The following is a 14720-nucleotide window of genomic DNA, read 5'->3' on the forward strand; positions in this document are numbered from 1 at the left end:
CAGTAAAAGTAATAAAACTCTGCTGTGCTGCCTCCTCAAGTACAATGACAGCCGGTCTCCGCTGGGTTATTGTCCACCATAAAAACCACATAAAGACGTAGGAGGTGTATCTCGGGGCCCCCTCAGTCCTTTTACTTTCTTATTTTCTGACGCTCTCCTGAGCATGGCTGTTCATCTACTACAGTATCAAAGTAATCAGTTATTGTTCTCTTATCAATAGTATTCCAGATATTGCTTCATGCTAGTCAAGGTCACAATCATCCACAGAATCCAGGATGTGCTTTCTTACTATAAAGGAGGAACTGCTTTCTAAGTGGCTCTCAACAGTATTGGCATTGAAATTGTATTTAAACAGTGCCCTCTAGAGAATATTTAGCAAAACTACAGCAGGTAAGTTTACATGGGTTTTTTCTTTTCGTTTTGATAAGCATCACTCTTTTTGTGTGAAAAGTAATTTAATCGTGCCTGAAAGCAAACAAGGCAGTGAAGCTACAGCTCAGTGGGAACAGGCTTACCTGAGCATATTCTGTCGAATATTTGGGTCTAGACCATGGCAATGAGACATATTGTGTTAGAAACAAACCTGAAAGATAGTTAAGGCTTAGAAGAGTGCCTTAATGGTTTTTTTCTTTGTTCCTTTGGCTTAGGATTTTGTTATCAACACATTCAGTACTGGTCATTTTCTGCAGCAAAGAAGTCTGTTCAAATAATACTATCAGTCACATTCATCTTTAACTTTCGATATAGTTAACTTCAGTGTCAGCTTACCTGAATTTCTAGCTTTAAAAAATACTGTCATGTCCAGCCACACGATTTGTTAAACAGCGCACCTTCTCAGATTTTGTAAGTTTGTAAGTAACTTACTTTATCTGCTCTGATGAAATCTACAGGGTAACAAAGATGCATGTGTGAACCGATTTGAGTGCATTGTTCCTGTCAATCATGCCCTCTTGACATCATTGTGTGTGGCTGCAGTATAGACACACAGTACCTGTAGCCAAATGATTTTTTTTACTATATTATTATATGAGGATGTCTAACACAACCTCAATGTTTAATTTTAAAGCCGAGCAGCTTCTAAACCTTAGACCTAGACCTTAACATACAATTAGGTCAAAAATAATCCTTGAAGGATAAAAAAGTACACACACCACATACATATTTATAAATACTTATAAAATCTATTTAGATTCAGATGGGTTAGTTACATGCGAGATCAAACAAACGTCATATCCTGTCAAATTGTACAATTACTGCTGAAATAGGAACTGAGGAAACAGGATTTCCTGGCCTGGTGTGCAACATCAACTGATGCTACATTGATAACCTCTGATAAAGTATATATATATATATATATATATATATATATATATATACACACACAGACGGGGAAAGAGAGAGAGAGAGAGACTTATTCCTAATAGGCTGGTGTTGTGAATGTGAAGTGAGAGTTCCAGAGAGGGGATCTGGAGGCTGTCGCAGGTTCCCCGCTGGGCCATTCCTGCACATAAACAAACACATACAGACGACCTATTAAAGATCTAAGCGTGGTGCAGTTTCCTGTAGCATAACCCACCACTCATTTTACACCTACACATAAATGAGTCAACAACTTACATTATCAGTGTGGTTAAATACAACATACAACAATTCTGATAAAGATATTTTTACACAGTTGCTTACATTGTTGTGCCACAAATAAAATCTGCTTCTCTTGTTAAAGTTTTCTGTCACAGTGTGTCTTTGTTCCTCTTTGTGTCCACCCTGTTTTCAGCATTTGCTGACCAACAAACTAACCCACCGATACAGTTCTTTAATCTTCACTGCAATTATGACCAAGGCCTAGACTCCAGAGCAATGAAAGTTGTGTCTCTTATCTTCTTTTTAAGTGAAATTACTGCTGAATACTCTGTATTATTGCTGGACAAACATCTACTGTTTGTCTGACCACTGGTTACGTTTTGCTTTTTGCTGATGTCTGCCCAGAAACAGAGCTGCAGAGTGAGAGAGACAGGGAGCCTGCAGAGAGCCTTTATTGTAACGAGAGCTCTTGATCTTGAGCTCATTAATGAAAGTGATTACAACTAATGAGAAGCATGCTCAAACACTGCACAACAGCACTAATGAGGAAAACTATATGTGTGATTGAGTTGACAATGTGCTCGGGCAGGGGGTGTTTGTTGATTGGCAGTGATTTGTGTCTGTGTCTGTGTTTATAGCAGAGGGATCAGGGAAGTTTACTGTTGTTTGTGAAGCTATAGCAGAAACACAGAGGCCACAGAAATACCAGAAATTCCAGAAGAAAGAGTCAGAAGAGAAACTTACAAGAGAAAGCTGCAGATGATCTGCCTGGTGAACACTGTTTAAGTGTAACTTGATCATTTTTGTCCTGCAACTTATTTTATGTAAAGGCAAAAACCAGCAACTAATTAAACAACATCACTCGGGTCAATAATACACACGCCAGATACAACACATTAACGTTTCTGCAAGCTGCAAGCACAAGGAAAATGACCCTTACTCAGAAGTCCGAGGTTCAATTCCGCTGACACCATGAGTTTATTTGTTTTCACCTGCAGCTAAGTTTAGTTTTAATGTTTTGCCATTTATTTGGCATACAAAAACTACTGGTTAAGGTTAGATATTAAAAACAGGGCAAGAGGGTTAAAAATCCTCTTAAAACAATAGTTGAATTGATAATACTGAACTAGTGAATCTTTAGAATGAAAACCGTTTCTGTCGTGCCCCTGTAAGCCTGCCCCAATAGACATGTAGAGATGCTGATGGAGAAATCCACACATCTGTGTCATTTGTAGGACTGAAACATCGGCCTTGTGTTTTCCTGGTGGGGATGGACTGCAATTGAAGCTTCTAACTAATGTGAATACTAAAAATACTAAGTGTGTATTTATTAGCATGTTGCAGCAAATGCTTTTCCTAAATATAAACCACTGTTTAGTTTGTCCATTCTGGCTGAGCTGATGAATTAGCTCCCATTACCTAGTTGTCACATCCCGAGATGTGAAGAGTTGATTCTAAGCTAACATAAACAGAATAATTTTGTAGTTGTTGGTAGTTTAGTGACCGGCATGCAAATGTAGTGGTTCGATCCCAACTCCTCCCTAGTCACTGTTGTGTGTTCTTGGGCAAGACACTTCACCCTAGCCTGTGGCGCGCCTTGCTAGTCATTGTATGACACTGCTTGGCAGCAGCCGTAAAGAATTTCCCTCTGGGATTAATACAGTATCTAAAATAAAAAATAAATAAATAAATAAGTTCATGTGAATAATGTATTAAAATGTACTGTTTTCTATGACTATAATGCACCATACATTATTACAGAGGCATCTTAAATACTCATCAGTATGGAGTCAGCAGCAGTTCAGAAGATCAAACTGTGTCAGCATTTTGTGTAAAAATTATGTTTGTTTTGAAAATTCTCCTCATAATGAGCAGAACGATGTGTAAAGGTTAACATATACCACCCAGTTTGTGGCATATTATCTCTAATGTACAGTTCAGAAACCACTCTTTGCCATAGTAGCAAAGAAAGCGTTCTTGCAGAGAGAGAAACTTAGCAGGAGAAATAGAAGAAAGCATGCTGTGGCAGGTTAATGGTGTGATAATCATATAATATAAGGTGAGTACAAAGATAAATAGATGCTCTATAATCCTAATCATGTTTGACATTGCCTTTGAGAATTTGTATTAGCACTAGGCGAGGGTTAATATTTACCTGAGATGTGAAGCTTGTACGCCTGAGTGTGAGGTCTGAAATAAGGGAATAAATATATTGAAGGAAATATTCATGCAGTGTTCTGCCTCAAAGGATCAATATTCAACTGAAAGTCAAGTGTGGATGAAAGAAAGACTCACCTACGATGTGGTCCTTGTCATGAACCTGGATCCAGAACTGTGCTTCCTCTCTAAAACAGTGGCCAAAATTGAAGCTTTGATTAAAACAGGCCTGTTATTAATGATTAATATTGTGACAGCAGGATTAGCGTAGCATTATGCATTGAACAACAATACCTTTTTTTCTTTTCTTTGGCTGCTGCTTTTACTTTTCAAAGACAAGAAAAGAACGGAAACAATAAGTTTCACAGAGGAAGAATGATCAGAGAAGCATGAAATTTGGTGTGTGTACCTTTCCTGTGTGCCATCACAATCACAACTGCCAACGAGCTGAGGAACAATACCACAGCGGAGATGGAGCCCAGCACAAGAGGCCAGTCCACACCTGACAAACCACACTGTCATTACTATCACACACTGAAATCAATGGGAATATAAAGCAACTTTTAATTATGAGCACTAGCACTAGTATGAGTTTTATCTGATAACTTAGAGCTTCATTTGTAATGACTGCCGGCCTACCTGATGATGAAGGAGAGGGAATTCCTGAAATTAAAAAAAGGGGAAGCAACTATGATATTTTCTCTAAAATTATAACTCATTCATATATAGCAGAACTTTAAACTAAACTGTACCTTTAGTTACAGCCAGAGAGAGGCTTCGTTCAGAGTCACTCCATTTGCTTCCCAGCAGCACACTATACTGGCACTGATACAGAGCCACTAGAGTGTCCTGGACAGGTATGGGGAAGGTGGCATGATGCTGAAATACTCTGGCATGTTGAGTGGCAACAGGAAGTTCCTTATCGGCCAGGTAGAGGGAGAACACAGCGCCAGGGTAGGCAGCAGACCCAGTGCACTGCAAATGCCACACATCTGTCTGCTGCTGGAGGACAAGTGTGGGGTTTGGCAGCAGGTCTGGAAGCATCGAGACAAACAGGTGTAATCGGTTTAATTTTTTTTTTAACAGAAAGTACCCCTTCCCCTTTCAGAAACCACTTCTGATACATTGTGTATCAACCAAAACTGAGAACTGAGCACACCAGTGGGAATAATTATCTGTTAAAGTGCAGCCACATTTAAAATTTCAGAATCTGTGGAAAATCTTCAAATGCTTGACACAATTAAACTGGTTGCAATTGAAATTGCCTAAACTGGTCAATGAGACCAGACACAGAATTTTACAGGGCATCAGACGCATTTGTCCTCACCTGCAATATTGACTTGAATCACATTGCTGACAGTTGAATTAACTAATCCTCTTCTTTTGTGGGTCTGGTAGATGCAGGCGTACTTGCCCTGCTCCCCTCCTTTCATTGGCCCCACAGTGAAGGCTCCTTGCTGTGATTCAAGGTTTTGGTTCAGGTTTGCTTCCTGACTTGCCCTTGTGTGAAGAACAACAGACATAACTTCTGTTGGCTCCTCCATCCTCAGCAAAAGGAAGGTCATTGGTTTGTTAGACTGGGACTGGGACAGAGGAAGATGAGCTGGGACGGTGCATCTGAAGGACAGTGTCTCTCCAGGTCTCACTGCACCTGGCGAGGGCTCCACAGACAGCACTGGAGGGATGGGACGAGTGGGGGGGTCATCTACAGGGAAGAGAGGGAGAGAAATATAAAAACCAACAATAAACCCAACCACTAGTGCACTAGTTCAACCATCATTGGTTTACCAAATGACTAAACAACTTCCCCCCATAACTGTTAACAGCAGGAGCCAGTGCACATTGTGCTTGATGATTCTGTGTTTGTGAGAGGGCGTGTGGCTGTTTGATGATATTGTGTGTGTGTGTGGGTAGGTGTGTAGTTTCTCTATGAGGAGCAGGATGTAACTACCACAGAGCAGAGGACAATAAGAAACCACACAGAGCAGCTGCATATATCCGAGTGTGCTTTGAGAGGTTGGAGGAGAGCGGATGGGTGTGTATGTATTTTACACCACATGTCGAATCACAGCTGGATGGAGAATAAACAGACTAAGTCCTTTTTAGAATAATGCAATAGATGATACATTGTCACTTCCACATGTTAAAAGAGAGAAACATGTACCAACCTATTGGGTTCTCCAGTTGCAAATATGGACTGAAGGCGCTGTAGAACCCCTCCGGGTTTTTGAACAGACAGCAGAAAAGGTTAGTCCGGTCTGAACCCAAATCTTTCATCCTGACGGTGAACTGAACCTCCTCTGCATCAGACTGTGGAGCCTGAGTGTCCACCTTAATTATAGGAGAGAAACAAAAAGCAGAATTAAAATCACAGTGATCACTCTAAAGAAACTTTATATATGTAAGACTTTTCACCTTCTCAGTGACCTTGTAGAGCATGAACACAACACCATGTTGACCTTCAGGAGCTCGGCAGACCAGGACCACAGAGTCCTTTAACCTCTGTTTGATGCTCAGGGTTGGTGAAGGAAGTGTGTTAGAGGCAGTGGAAGCAAGTCCTCCTACACAAAAGAAAGAAACAAAGATGTTACATGTAGCAGGAATTAGGTCAGTGACATAACTAAATATATTAACCTATATATAAGTACCTAAATATAATTTTCACAAGGCAGAAACAAAGTGTTAAAAATCATATTAAAGAGTTTATGGCAATCACTGTAGTTTTTATTCTTATAGTGAATATATATATAGAGGCTTTAGGTGTAAACAAATTGACAAAAACACTGAAACTTACCCCAGACTGTTAGAGAAGTGAGTATCAGAGTATATATAAAAGGTCCACCACCAACAACCTGCATCCTTGACACAAGAAGAAGAAAGACTGAATAAAAAAGGCTGCTCTCTCTCTCCTTTTCTCTCCCTCTCTTCCTCTATCTGTTTTCTTAATACATGCGACATCCTCTTGAAGGCAGAGCGATAGAGGAAGTCCATACGATAAACACACTTCCTTTTTTGGCCTTCACCGGATGGACTTCAGCACCCCTATTCAATGGGAACTTCTTCATTCCATATTTTGTAATAAGATCATATGATAATCTTGTTTTTTGTGTAAAAACTTTTTTCACATTTGTATCCTGTTGATTCTATGCTGCCATACTTCATCTGTCCACCAGATGTCCCTGCATGGACATTCTTGTATTAGACAAGTCATGTGACCCTCAGCTGTGGTTTCTGACAATTCCTAAATATGTTTCTACTTTGACTCTCAAAAATGGCCTCCATTCATATAGGTTTATATTCTTAAACATTGTTCCATGTTGGATCACCACAGGGGTTATCCCATCCTGTTTATAGCAGTTTTTTTTCCTCTCTACTGCATCTCCTTTCAGCCACCATCAACACAGATTAAATACAGACCAACCAATTCAAGTAAGCATGGTTCTTCAGGGAATATTGTAGGAAGCTTGATCTGATTTTGCATCTCTGAGGATAGAGCATAAGAAGTATTTCAAAGAAAACTGGTCTGAAAAAACCCTACAAAATGTTTATTATGCAAAGAGGAGCTGAATTTGTAACAGGCCTGTCTGCAGATGCTGGAAGCAGAGAGGAATTTGCAAATCGGATGAAGCATTAGTCCACTGTTGGATGGAACCCGATGTTTATAGACTGTATCAACAAATCCAAACTGGAACATGGTTCATGGAGGAGTTAGATTTCTTTATTAGTTTGATTGCTGCATTGCTGATTGCAGCAAGTTCTTCACCCTCTTTCCCCTCTTTCTTTCTTTCTTCTATCTTTCTTACTCTTCCGTAAGTTTTTTGGCGCAGCGTATCTTCAGCATACATTGACCGATTTCAGCCATTCAACTATCAAAATGTTCATCTCACAGAGGACATTCCGGGTCAACTTCAAGTTTTTTCAAATATTAGGCTAGATTTCGGTGTCATTTTTAACATGGGAGTCTATGAGAGAGCCCTTCAACGAGGGTCATCTGCCAAATGTATCTCCTCCTACAAATTTCACGCTACAGACTCCATTTTAGTCTTGAAACGCTCATTAGATGCTGCTCTATCAAACTTGTATTCAAAATTGTCTAATTCCAGATCGTTTCCGCATGCCAGGCTGTCAAAGTTGGAGTGGTTTTTTAGGTCTCCTCTGCTGTTACCATGGTGACAGGCTGACACACAGAGGCATACAAAGCTCTGAATTGCTCTGATTCTCCAGCAGTTCAGAGTAATCCTTCACATCAGCATTCAAAGCAATGCTGCAGCTGCAGCAATCAAACTTGCATTTTTTTCAGGAAATGCCCTTTTCTAGTTAGATTTCTATATTATATCAGATCTTTGAAGGTGTCCTTACACTACAACAGCTTCGTCTTTAAGAGACCGTTGGCTTTTATATGCTCAGAAAATCTGTTTCAGCATTTCCATGGAGAGAAAACTGGCTATTTTCAAAATAAAACACAATAGTTCCCTAATTTCCATACTTGCATATAAGAGGGGCTGTGTGGAGATGTGTCTGTCCTCCATAAAAACTGTTATTGGCATACTAACTGTGTTACTTCTGTGCTTCTTTTATGTTGAGGCTGTGCAGCTGCCTGAAGGTGACAGTAGAGGCAGGTAGAACCGAATTTCCTCTGTCAAGAGGTGAAATTGTGTTTGTTGAAGGATGTTTGTTCTTTAGCTTTCTGGCTAAAAGGGAAAAAAGAGAAATAATATAGTCCAATAGCACATGGGGAAAACAGGTACAATATATTAGAGCAGCTGCACGTTGACATTTTTTATTTATTTATTATTTATTTATTTTCTTACTTTAAAATAATAGTTTACATTCATTTCCAATGCACTAATTCATACATTTATATTGATAAATATTTCAGCACATGTGGAATTTTGAGTGTAAAGTTTACTTCCGGGTTTTTCCGTCCATCAGCAGCACCCCCCCCCCCCCTCCTCCCTCCTCGCGCGCGCAGCAGTCAGTAACATCCACGAGCTCCATGTGTCACACGCGGGCAGCCTGTTTCCAAACAACATGGTGGTGCTGCTGCAGGTCACGTCGAGCCAAAACAAGCCGAAAGTTTAGATTTAAAGCAACAAAGCGATGGATGGGGACTGCGGCGCTGAGCCGCTGCACCTGCTGTCATTGCTGAGAAGTCTCAAAGAAGTGTTCGACGTGTGTGATGAGGACTCGGACGGTTTTATCCGCGCTGAACGCCTGCTGCAGCTGGGAGCCCAGTTTGGACAAGAGGAACAGGTGAGAACATGCTCAGTGGAACACACACACAACTGAATCCATCAAAGTGGAAAGTACTAACTGTGTAACTAAATATGAGACTTTTCTGAGACTAAAGGCTCCTGTCTCCAGTCTGTAATTAGGGACTTTCACACTGATGTTTGCTGGGGAAAAAAAGCTTAAGAAGAACTTCGGATTTCATTTGTTGGCACATGAAGCTAATTGGAAAGAACTCAGCTGGACCCAGAGAGGAGCTTCTGTTTCAGTGGAGTTTCCTAATTAATATTTCTATATTAAAGCCAAGCAGTCTTTGTTCCTTGGCAGTGCAGCTGGTGGATAAAACAGCCACAGGCCAAACAGTTTGCTGTTATTTTACCTCTCTGACCTGAAAGTTAGGTTTAAACAAGGATCTGTAAATGCAAAATGAGTTTCAATATCACACCGGTCTGCAGTGCAGCACATTAAAGGCATCTTATGTCTGTACTGTCACAACTTCATTTAAATTCACATGATTCATTGATTATATTAGATCATATAAACTAGTTGAAAATGATGAGTATTAGACAAACTGATCATTTTACTGCAAGGCGACAGTCTGAGATTCTGTCTCGTCATGCCAAGCCTAAAAATATTTAATCACAGAACAAAAATCTAATTTATTTATACAATTTCTGCATTTGAACACCTCAAAAGGAGATGTCTTCTATTCAGCCTGCTGTGATCTGATCTATTGACTAGTTGATCAGTCAGTTATGTGGGCGTGTATGTTTATATGTTGGCCAGTGAAACAGCAAACGGTGAACCTGTTCATGGCTTTGACACAGTTCAGCTCAGTGGAAACGTGGCAGGTGACAAGTTTAAGTGTGAAATAAATGCCATGAATAAAAAAACACTAATAATATAACACACAAATTAAAAAAAATGAAATTAAAATATTAATTATCATCAGCCGATGTCTCGTGAATAAAATAAGGATTTAACTATTTAGATGTTTTTCTCTGCATGGACAGCCCTTGGTGCTCACTGCATGTCAGGGTAATTGAACAGCATCTTTGATTTGCTCCCCAGCGTTGTGTTGCTTGTCAGCAGGAACATTGTGGAGGCACTGATTAGCCCCTGAGGGAGGCTTTGCGCTGACCTGGGAAATGGGTTCATAAGAAGAAGTGAATGCAATTTATAACTCAAGGACCTACATGCTGGAAGACACTGTACAGTATAATGCAGTACATATTACAGTGCACTTTGTGACTGTTTGATTCCTGTATATGTATATATGTAGTGTGTCGGTTGAGGATTTTATACAGACACCTTGTGCTGTACACACACAAACTCACAGTCTTTTGTGTTTTTGACTCAAAATGAATTCACAGAGCTGCTGCTAGTTTCACTGCGTGTGTTTCCCTCACATGTCTTTGTCCTATATGTGTAAATCCCACGGGTTGCTCTGTGACAACCTGACCTACTATACTGTGCACACTTAGTGACTCTCTCCCTGTTGTACAGTCACATGCAAATGTGTACGCACATACATTATCCTCCAGTTTCCTCCTCTGACCTCGTTTTTCCCCTTCACACTGTCCTTAATAACCGATGTCAGAAAACCCTTAACTTAACTTGAACAGCACCAGTCGACCTACTGTGTAGGTCGACCTACACAGTAGGTCGACTGGTACACAGAACACAGAAATGTTTAAACGTTCTCAATAAGTCATAGAGCCTCTTTCAGGTGAAGAATGTTTTCAATGCACACAATGTATGTTTGGCTCCAGTCTTTGTTTAGGTTCAGTCCACAATATCAAATTAGGACATATGTTGTTTTTATCAGTAAAGCCATGTAAGTGAATATATTCTTGTTTAAAGATGCTGAAAGAAGATATTTATTGCAGTTTATATTTTATTGTTGGAATAAAATTATAATGATTTAACATCACATGTAAGCTTTTTGCAGAGCATCTTACAGGAAGGTATGGCTGTTATATATCTTCTGTTATATCTTCTGCAATTCTGTGAAGGACTTTTGGAGGTGATAATGAGTCATGTAATGATAATTGTGTGTGTGTGTTTTTTTTTATTGGTGCAACATGTGGCAGTGGGAGGCAGAGAGCTGCATAACAGCCACACACATAAATATGAATACACACAGAAGTGGCCGTTTGAGTCGTGGTAATAAATACTAGATTTTTGAATTGATAATAGTGTAATTTTTCTTTTAAATGGTAATAACATTTCCCATGACAGTCCAAATCACTGCCAAGTGATTTGAGGCTGCAGATTTTAGTACATTTGCATAAGTTTAATTTTTTCAGCTACTTTTTTGTACACTATCAGTAAATTAAGAATTATGTTTAAAATACCCTGACGGCAATCATTCTTTCTTTGTGTTGAAGGTGAAGAAGTTGGCCAAATGTCTGCACACAGACTCTTATGGGAGGGTCAGTTACAAAGACTTCTGCTGTGGTGTTCTCACAATGACGGGTAAGATTTTCGTAATGGAACTACTTTTTTTTTTCTTTTTCGCATGTGTCTGTATGATTGACTGTTTGAGTGTTTGAACATGTGTGAGCATTACAAAGAGGTTAAACCAGAAACAAGTCATGGAGAAGAGAATCTATTAAAAGTCCCTGAACATGTTTTTGTTTAGGGGACACAAAGACAGCACTACAACAAGAAAAAATATATTACATTTGATGTGGCTGTGGTTCAGAAGGTGAGCAATCTAACAGCAAGGTTGGCAGTTTGATTCTAACCTGGCTCCATGCAAATAACTTTAAGTTGTTCATAAGCTCTCTGAGTACCTTTGAGTATGTTAAATGATGCGACTATAGTCACATTTATGTCTACAAAAAAATCCATTCAATTCGATCAATGTAAATATAAATAAATGTTATAAATATGCTTAACAGTCCCTCTTTTCTGTTTTGTTTTACACAAACATACAGCTGTTAACTGTATGTATGAAATACTTATTTATGGGCATGTGTTTGAATGATCTTACTCTTTATTCTAAATCATATTGCATGATTACATAATATGTAGATTATAGTTTAGCAGTAACACATATTCGCTTTATTGCAGTGCTGTTCTCTGTACACACTGAGGGCTTCTGTAAGACCAGGTCAGACTATCCACAACAGTTGAATCACTTCAGTCAGGATAGGGGACAGAGTCTGTCTTATAACACTGAGTTAGAGTGAAACTAATTTGGTTTTGTTTTGTTGAGTTGATCGGGCATTAATAATAGGATGATAACCTGTGAGAATACACAGCATATAATGTTCATTAACTTTCCATCACATCCATGATCTTTGACCTCCGTCATCACGTAAAAAAACCTTTTAGGTGACTGCATATAAGATTTTTTTTTTTTTTTTTTTTTTTTTAATACATCATAACATACTTTTTATGTCCATACTTGTACTGTTTTGGTAAACTGTGACCACTGTCATAGGAACAATCCCAGTGTAAACTACCAGCTCAGCAACAGGCAGTAAACACAGATCTACCTGGTGAGCATTTATCGGCGACATTTCCCACCACAGTTGGTGGAGACTACAGCAGAATATAAAAACATGTGTGCAACGTGTATTTTAACCGTTGTGCTTAACTTTCTGTCTGAACTGATTTGTTCCATTTTGGCCCAAGCTCCACTTTAGCCTTTCACTCTGGTTAGTGCTTTTTGCATCTATCAAAGTGAGGCAGCAGCATGTGGTTTATGCAATGCAGTCATTCACACCTTTTTTTTATATTTGCAGGCCATGTCAGGTCAAAAAATGAAGCACAGTTCATCAGAGGCCCATATGTGAGAGCTAAGAGTCACAATCAGGTAGGAACAGTGTGTGCGTCTGCATCAATCCTTCAGTACTGCTTGAGCTTTCACTTTTACTGGTTCGCTGAAATCTTTCCACCCTTTGTTACATTCAGATGATACCATAATATTATGTATTATAATATTATATTATTATCTTAAACCCCAGTCCCTTTCAGTTTTGGAGTTTCTAGGACCTCTAGCTTGTGCCAAACCATCCTGTCCACTTGGTGGTAGTGTTCAGCAGCAGATGTTAAGGCATTAGACACAGACGTTAGACATTTCAGCATCACAAACAGAAGAAATAATATCAACATTACTTATATTAAGTTAGGTACTAAAAAAAAACTACTCATACCTGTTCCAAACATTCTGTCCACGGCTCTGTAGTACAACATTACATACAGTAGCTATGTAATGTTTGCAAATGATATGATTACCTATAACATACCAGACATAAACCGGTGCAGGAAGTGTGTATCAAATCATGCAATAACTTGTGTCAGCTTAGTTACAAAGCTGACTAATGACCATCTTTGATTTTATATGTAACTTCTTGCTGTTTCCATTCATCTTTTGATACACACTGAAGTCGGGATACATTGAGATAAAATGAATCAGCGCTATACCACACATTACAGAAATAATAGGAATTGTAATTATTAGACTTTTGAAATATTAGCTCTGGCATTAATTGATGGTTTTAACCGTTTTAATGTACATTTATGGAGTGCTGTGTGCAACAGTTTGCATTAGTTTTCAGGTTTGTGTGTTTTCTGTTCTCCATTCACTTTAAGTTATAAACTGCAGTGTTTCTGTCTTTTATGCCACATGTGTAGGAGAAGTTAAGTCTTTGCTGCCATTGGTACAGTAAAACATTATACAAAAGGAGAAGTGCTCTTAAAATATTCACGCTGTCTGTAATACAACACGGTGACTGCCTGCTGAGTCTTTGATGGGCAGAACAGAAGCACTTCCCTTTTTAGGTAAGGCTCCCTTATTTGAGCTGTTCTTTGTGACACATGGCATATAAATAATTGTCTGGTAGCAGTCATTTAACCTCAGACTCCAGGAAGATGTGTGTGATTTGATCTAGGATTCCTTTGCTCATCATTTTGTCCACACAGCAATAGGTAGGTGTGAGTGCTGATGAAGGTATCACAGGCTGTTTTGATGTTGATGTTTGTTTTTTTGCATTAATGCAACAAATGATATGTTGTGTTTTTAAATTTAATGAAAACATAAATGTACCTTAGGATGATATTATTTACAAAGCTTAAATTGACTAATGTTAACATCTTTTCTGATGATTAAGATGACTTTAAATTATATTAAGCTCAGTTTATTTCAGGAAATGTTTGCAAACTATCACAAATATTCAGGGTTCAGGTTAGTTCAGGTAACTCCTGTGTGGCAGCTTATTCCAGTAGTTAGTTGCATTACTAGTCTTCCCAGTTCAGAGTTAATGATAACTATATAAACTCTAGGCGCTCTGCAGTGTTTGGTGCCTTTTTAAGTGATGGTAGATCTGCTTACAGCTGTTGACGTGAGAACAAACTGGCCTGGCCTATATACATAATTGATCCGATGTAAAGTTGAACCGCATAGAGGCTCCTTTACAGCGATCATACACGGCTCTCACTGCTGAAATATTATGTTCATAAATACTTTTCCTCTCTTTTGTTGAATGTTTTCCATTTAAGTTAAATGCCTTTAAGGTCTGTGCTGCTGCATGAAGTAGCCATGGCATGTATACTCAGTGGAAGCTGCTGCAGCCAGTTGATGTTACACTGGTTTCAGTACTGTAGTAGTAAATACAGAGAATAATCTGCAGGTACATACAATATATACAGGTAAAAGTCTTATATACACACACATAACAGCAGACATGCATACACAGTTAATGTAACTGAGAAGTTTGAAGTGCACCTGACCCTGAGATGAT

At 39.0% G+C, this 14720-nt stretch overlaps 2 protein-coding genes across 3 annotated transcripts in view; one reads left to right on the plus strand and one right to left on the minus strand.

The window, feature by feature from the left end:
• Window positions 1–1203: 1203 nt before the first annotated feature.
• Window positions 1204–6680, minus strand: LOC114438461 (uncharacterized). The gene is made up of 11 exons (XM_028409832.1): window positions 6533–6680; window positions 6154–6299; window positions 5907–6069; window positions 5066–5443; window positions 4491–4772; window positions 4378–4401; window positions 4148–4240; window positions 4033–4063; window positions 3877–3926; window positions 3737–3771; window positions 1204–1501 (listed from the first exon to the last, which is right to left on the minus strand). The coding sequence occupies exons 1-11, from the start codon at window positions 6594–6596 to the stop codon at window positions 1418–1420; spliced, it is 1350 nt and encodes a 449-aa protein (XP_028265633.1). The 5' UTR covers window positions 6597–6680; the 3' UTR covers window positions 1204–1417.
• A 2082-nt stretch (window positions 6681–8762) lies between these two features.
• Window positions 8763–14720, plus strand: part of rab11fip4b (RAB11 family interacting protein 4 (class II) b) — a 46048-nt gene continuing 40090 nt past the window's right edge. The window contains exons 1-3 of one of the 2 annotated variants that reach the window (XM_028407170.1): window positions 8763–8991; window positions 11358–11445; window positions 12723–12793. In XM_028407170.1, coding sequence (XP_028262971.1) covers window positions 8839–8991; window positions 11358–11445; window positions 12723–12793 — 312 coding nt within the window. In that variant the 5' untranslated portion in view covers window positions 8763–8838. Of the gene's footprint in view, window positions 8992–11357; window positions 11446–12722; window positions 12794–13806; window positions 13909–14720 lie in introns of those variants that run through there. The other variant, XM_028407185.1, reaches the window with a different exon arrangement.

This window comes from Parambassis ranga, chromosome 1, assembly GCF_900634625.1.
Source record: "Parambassis ranga chromosome 1, fParRan2.1, whole genome shotgun sequence".
Taxonomy (NCBI): Eukaryota; Metazoa; Chordata; class Actinopteri; family Ambassidae; genus Parambassis; species Parambassis ranga.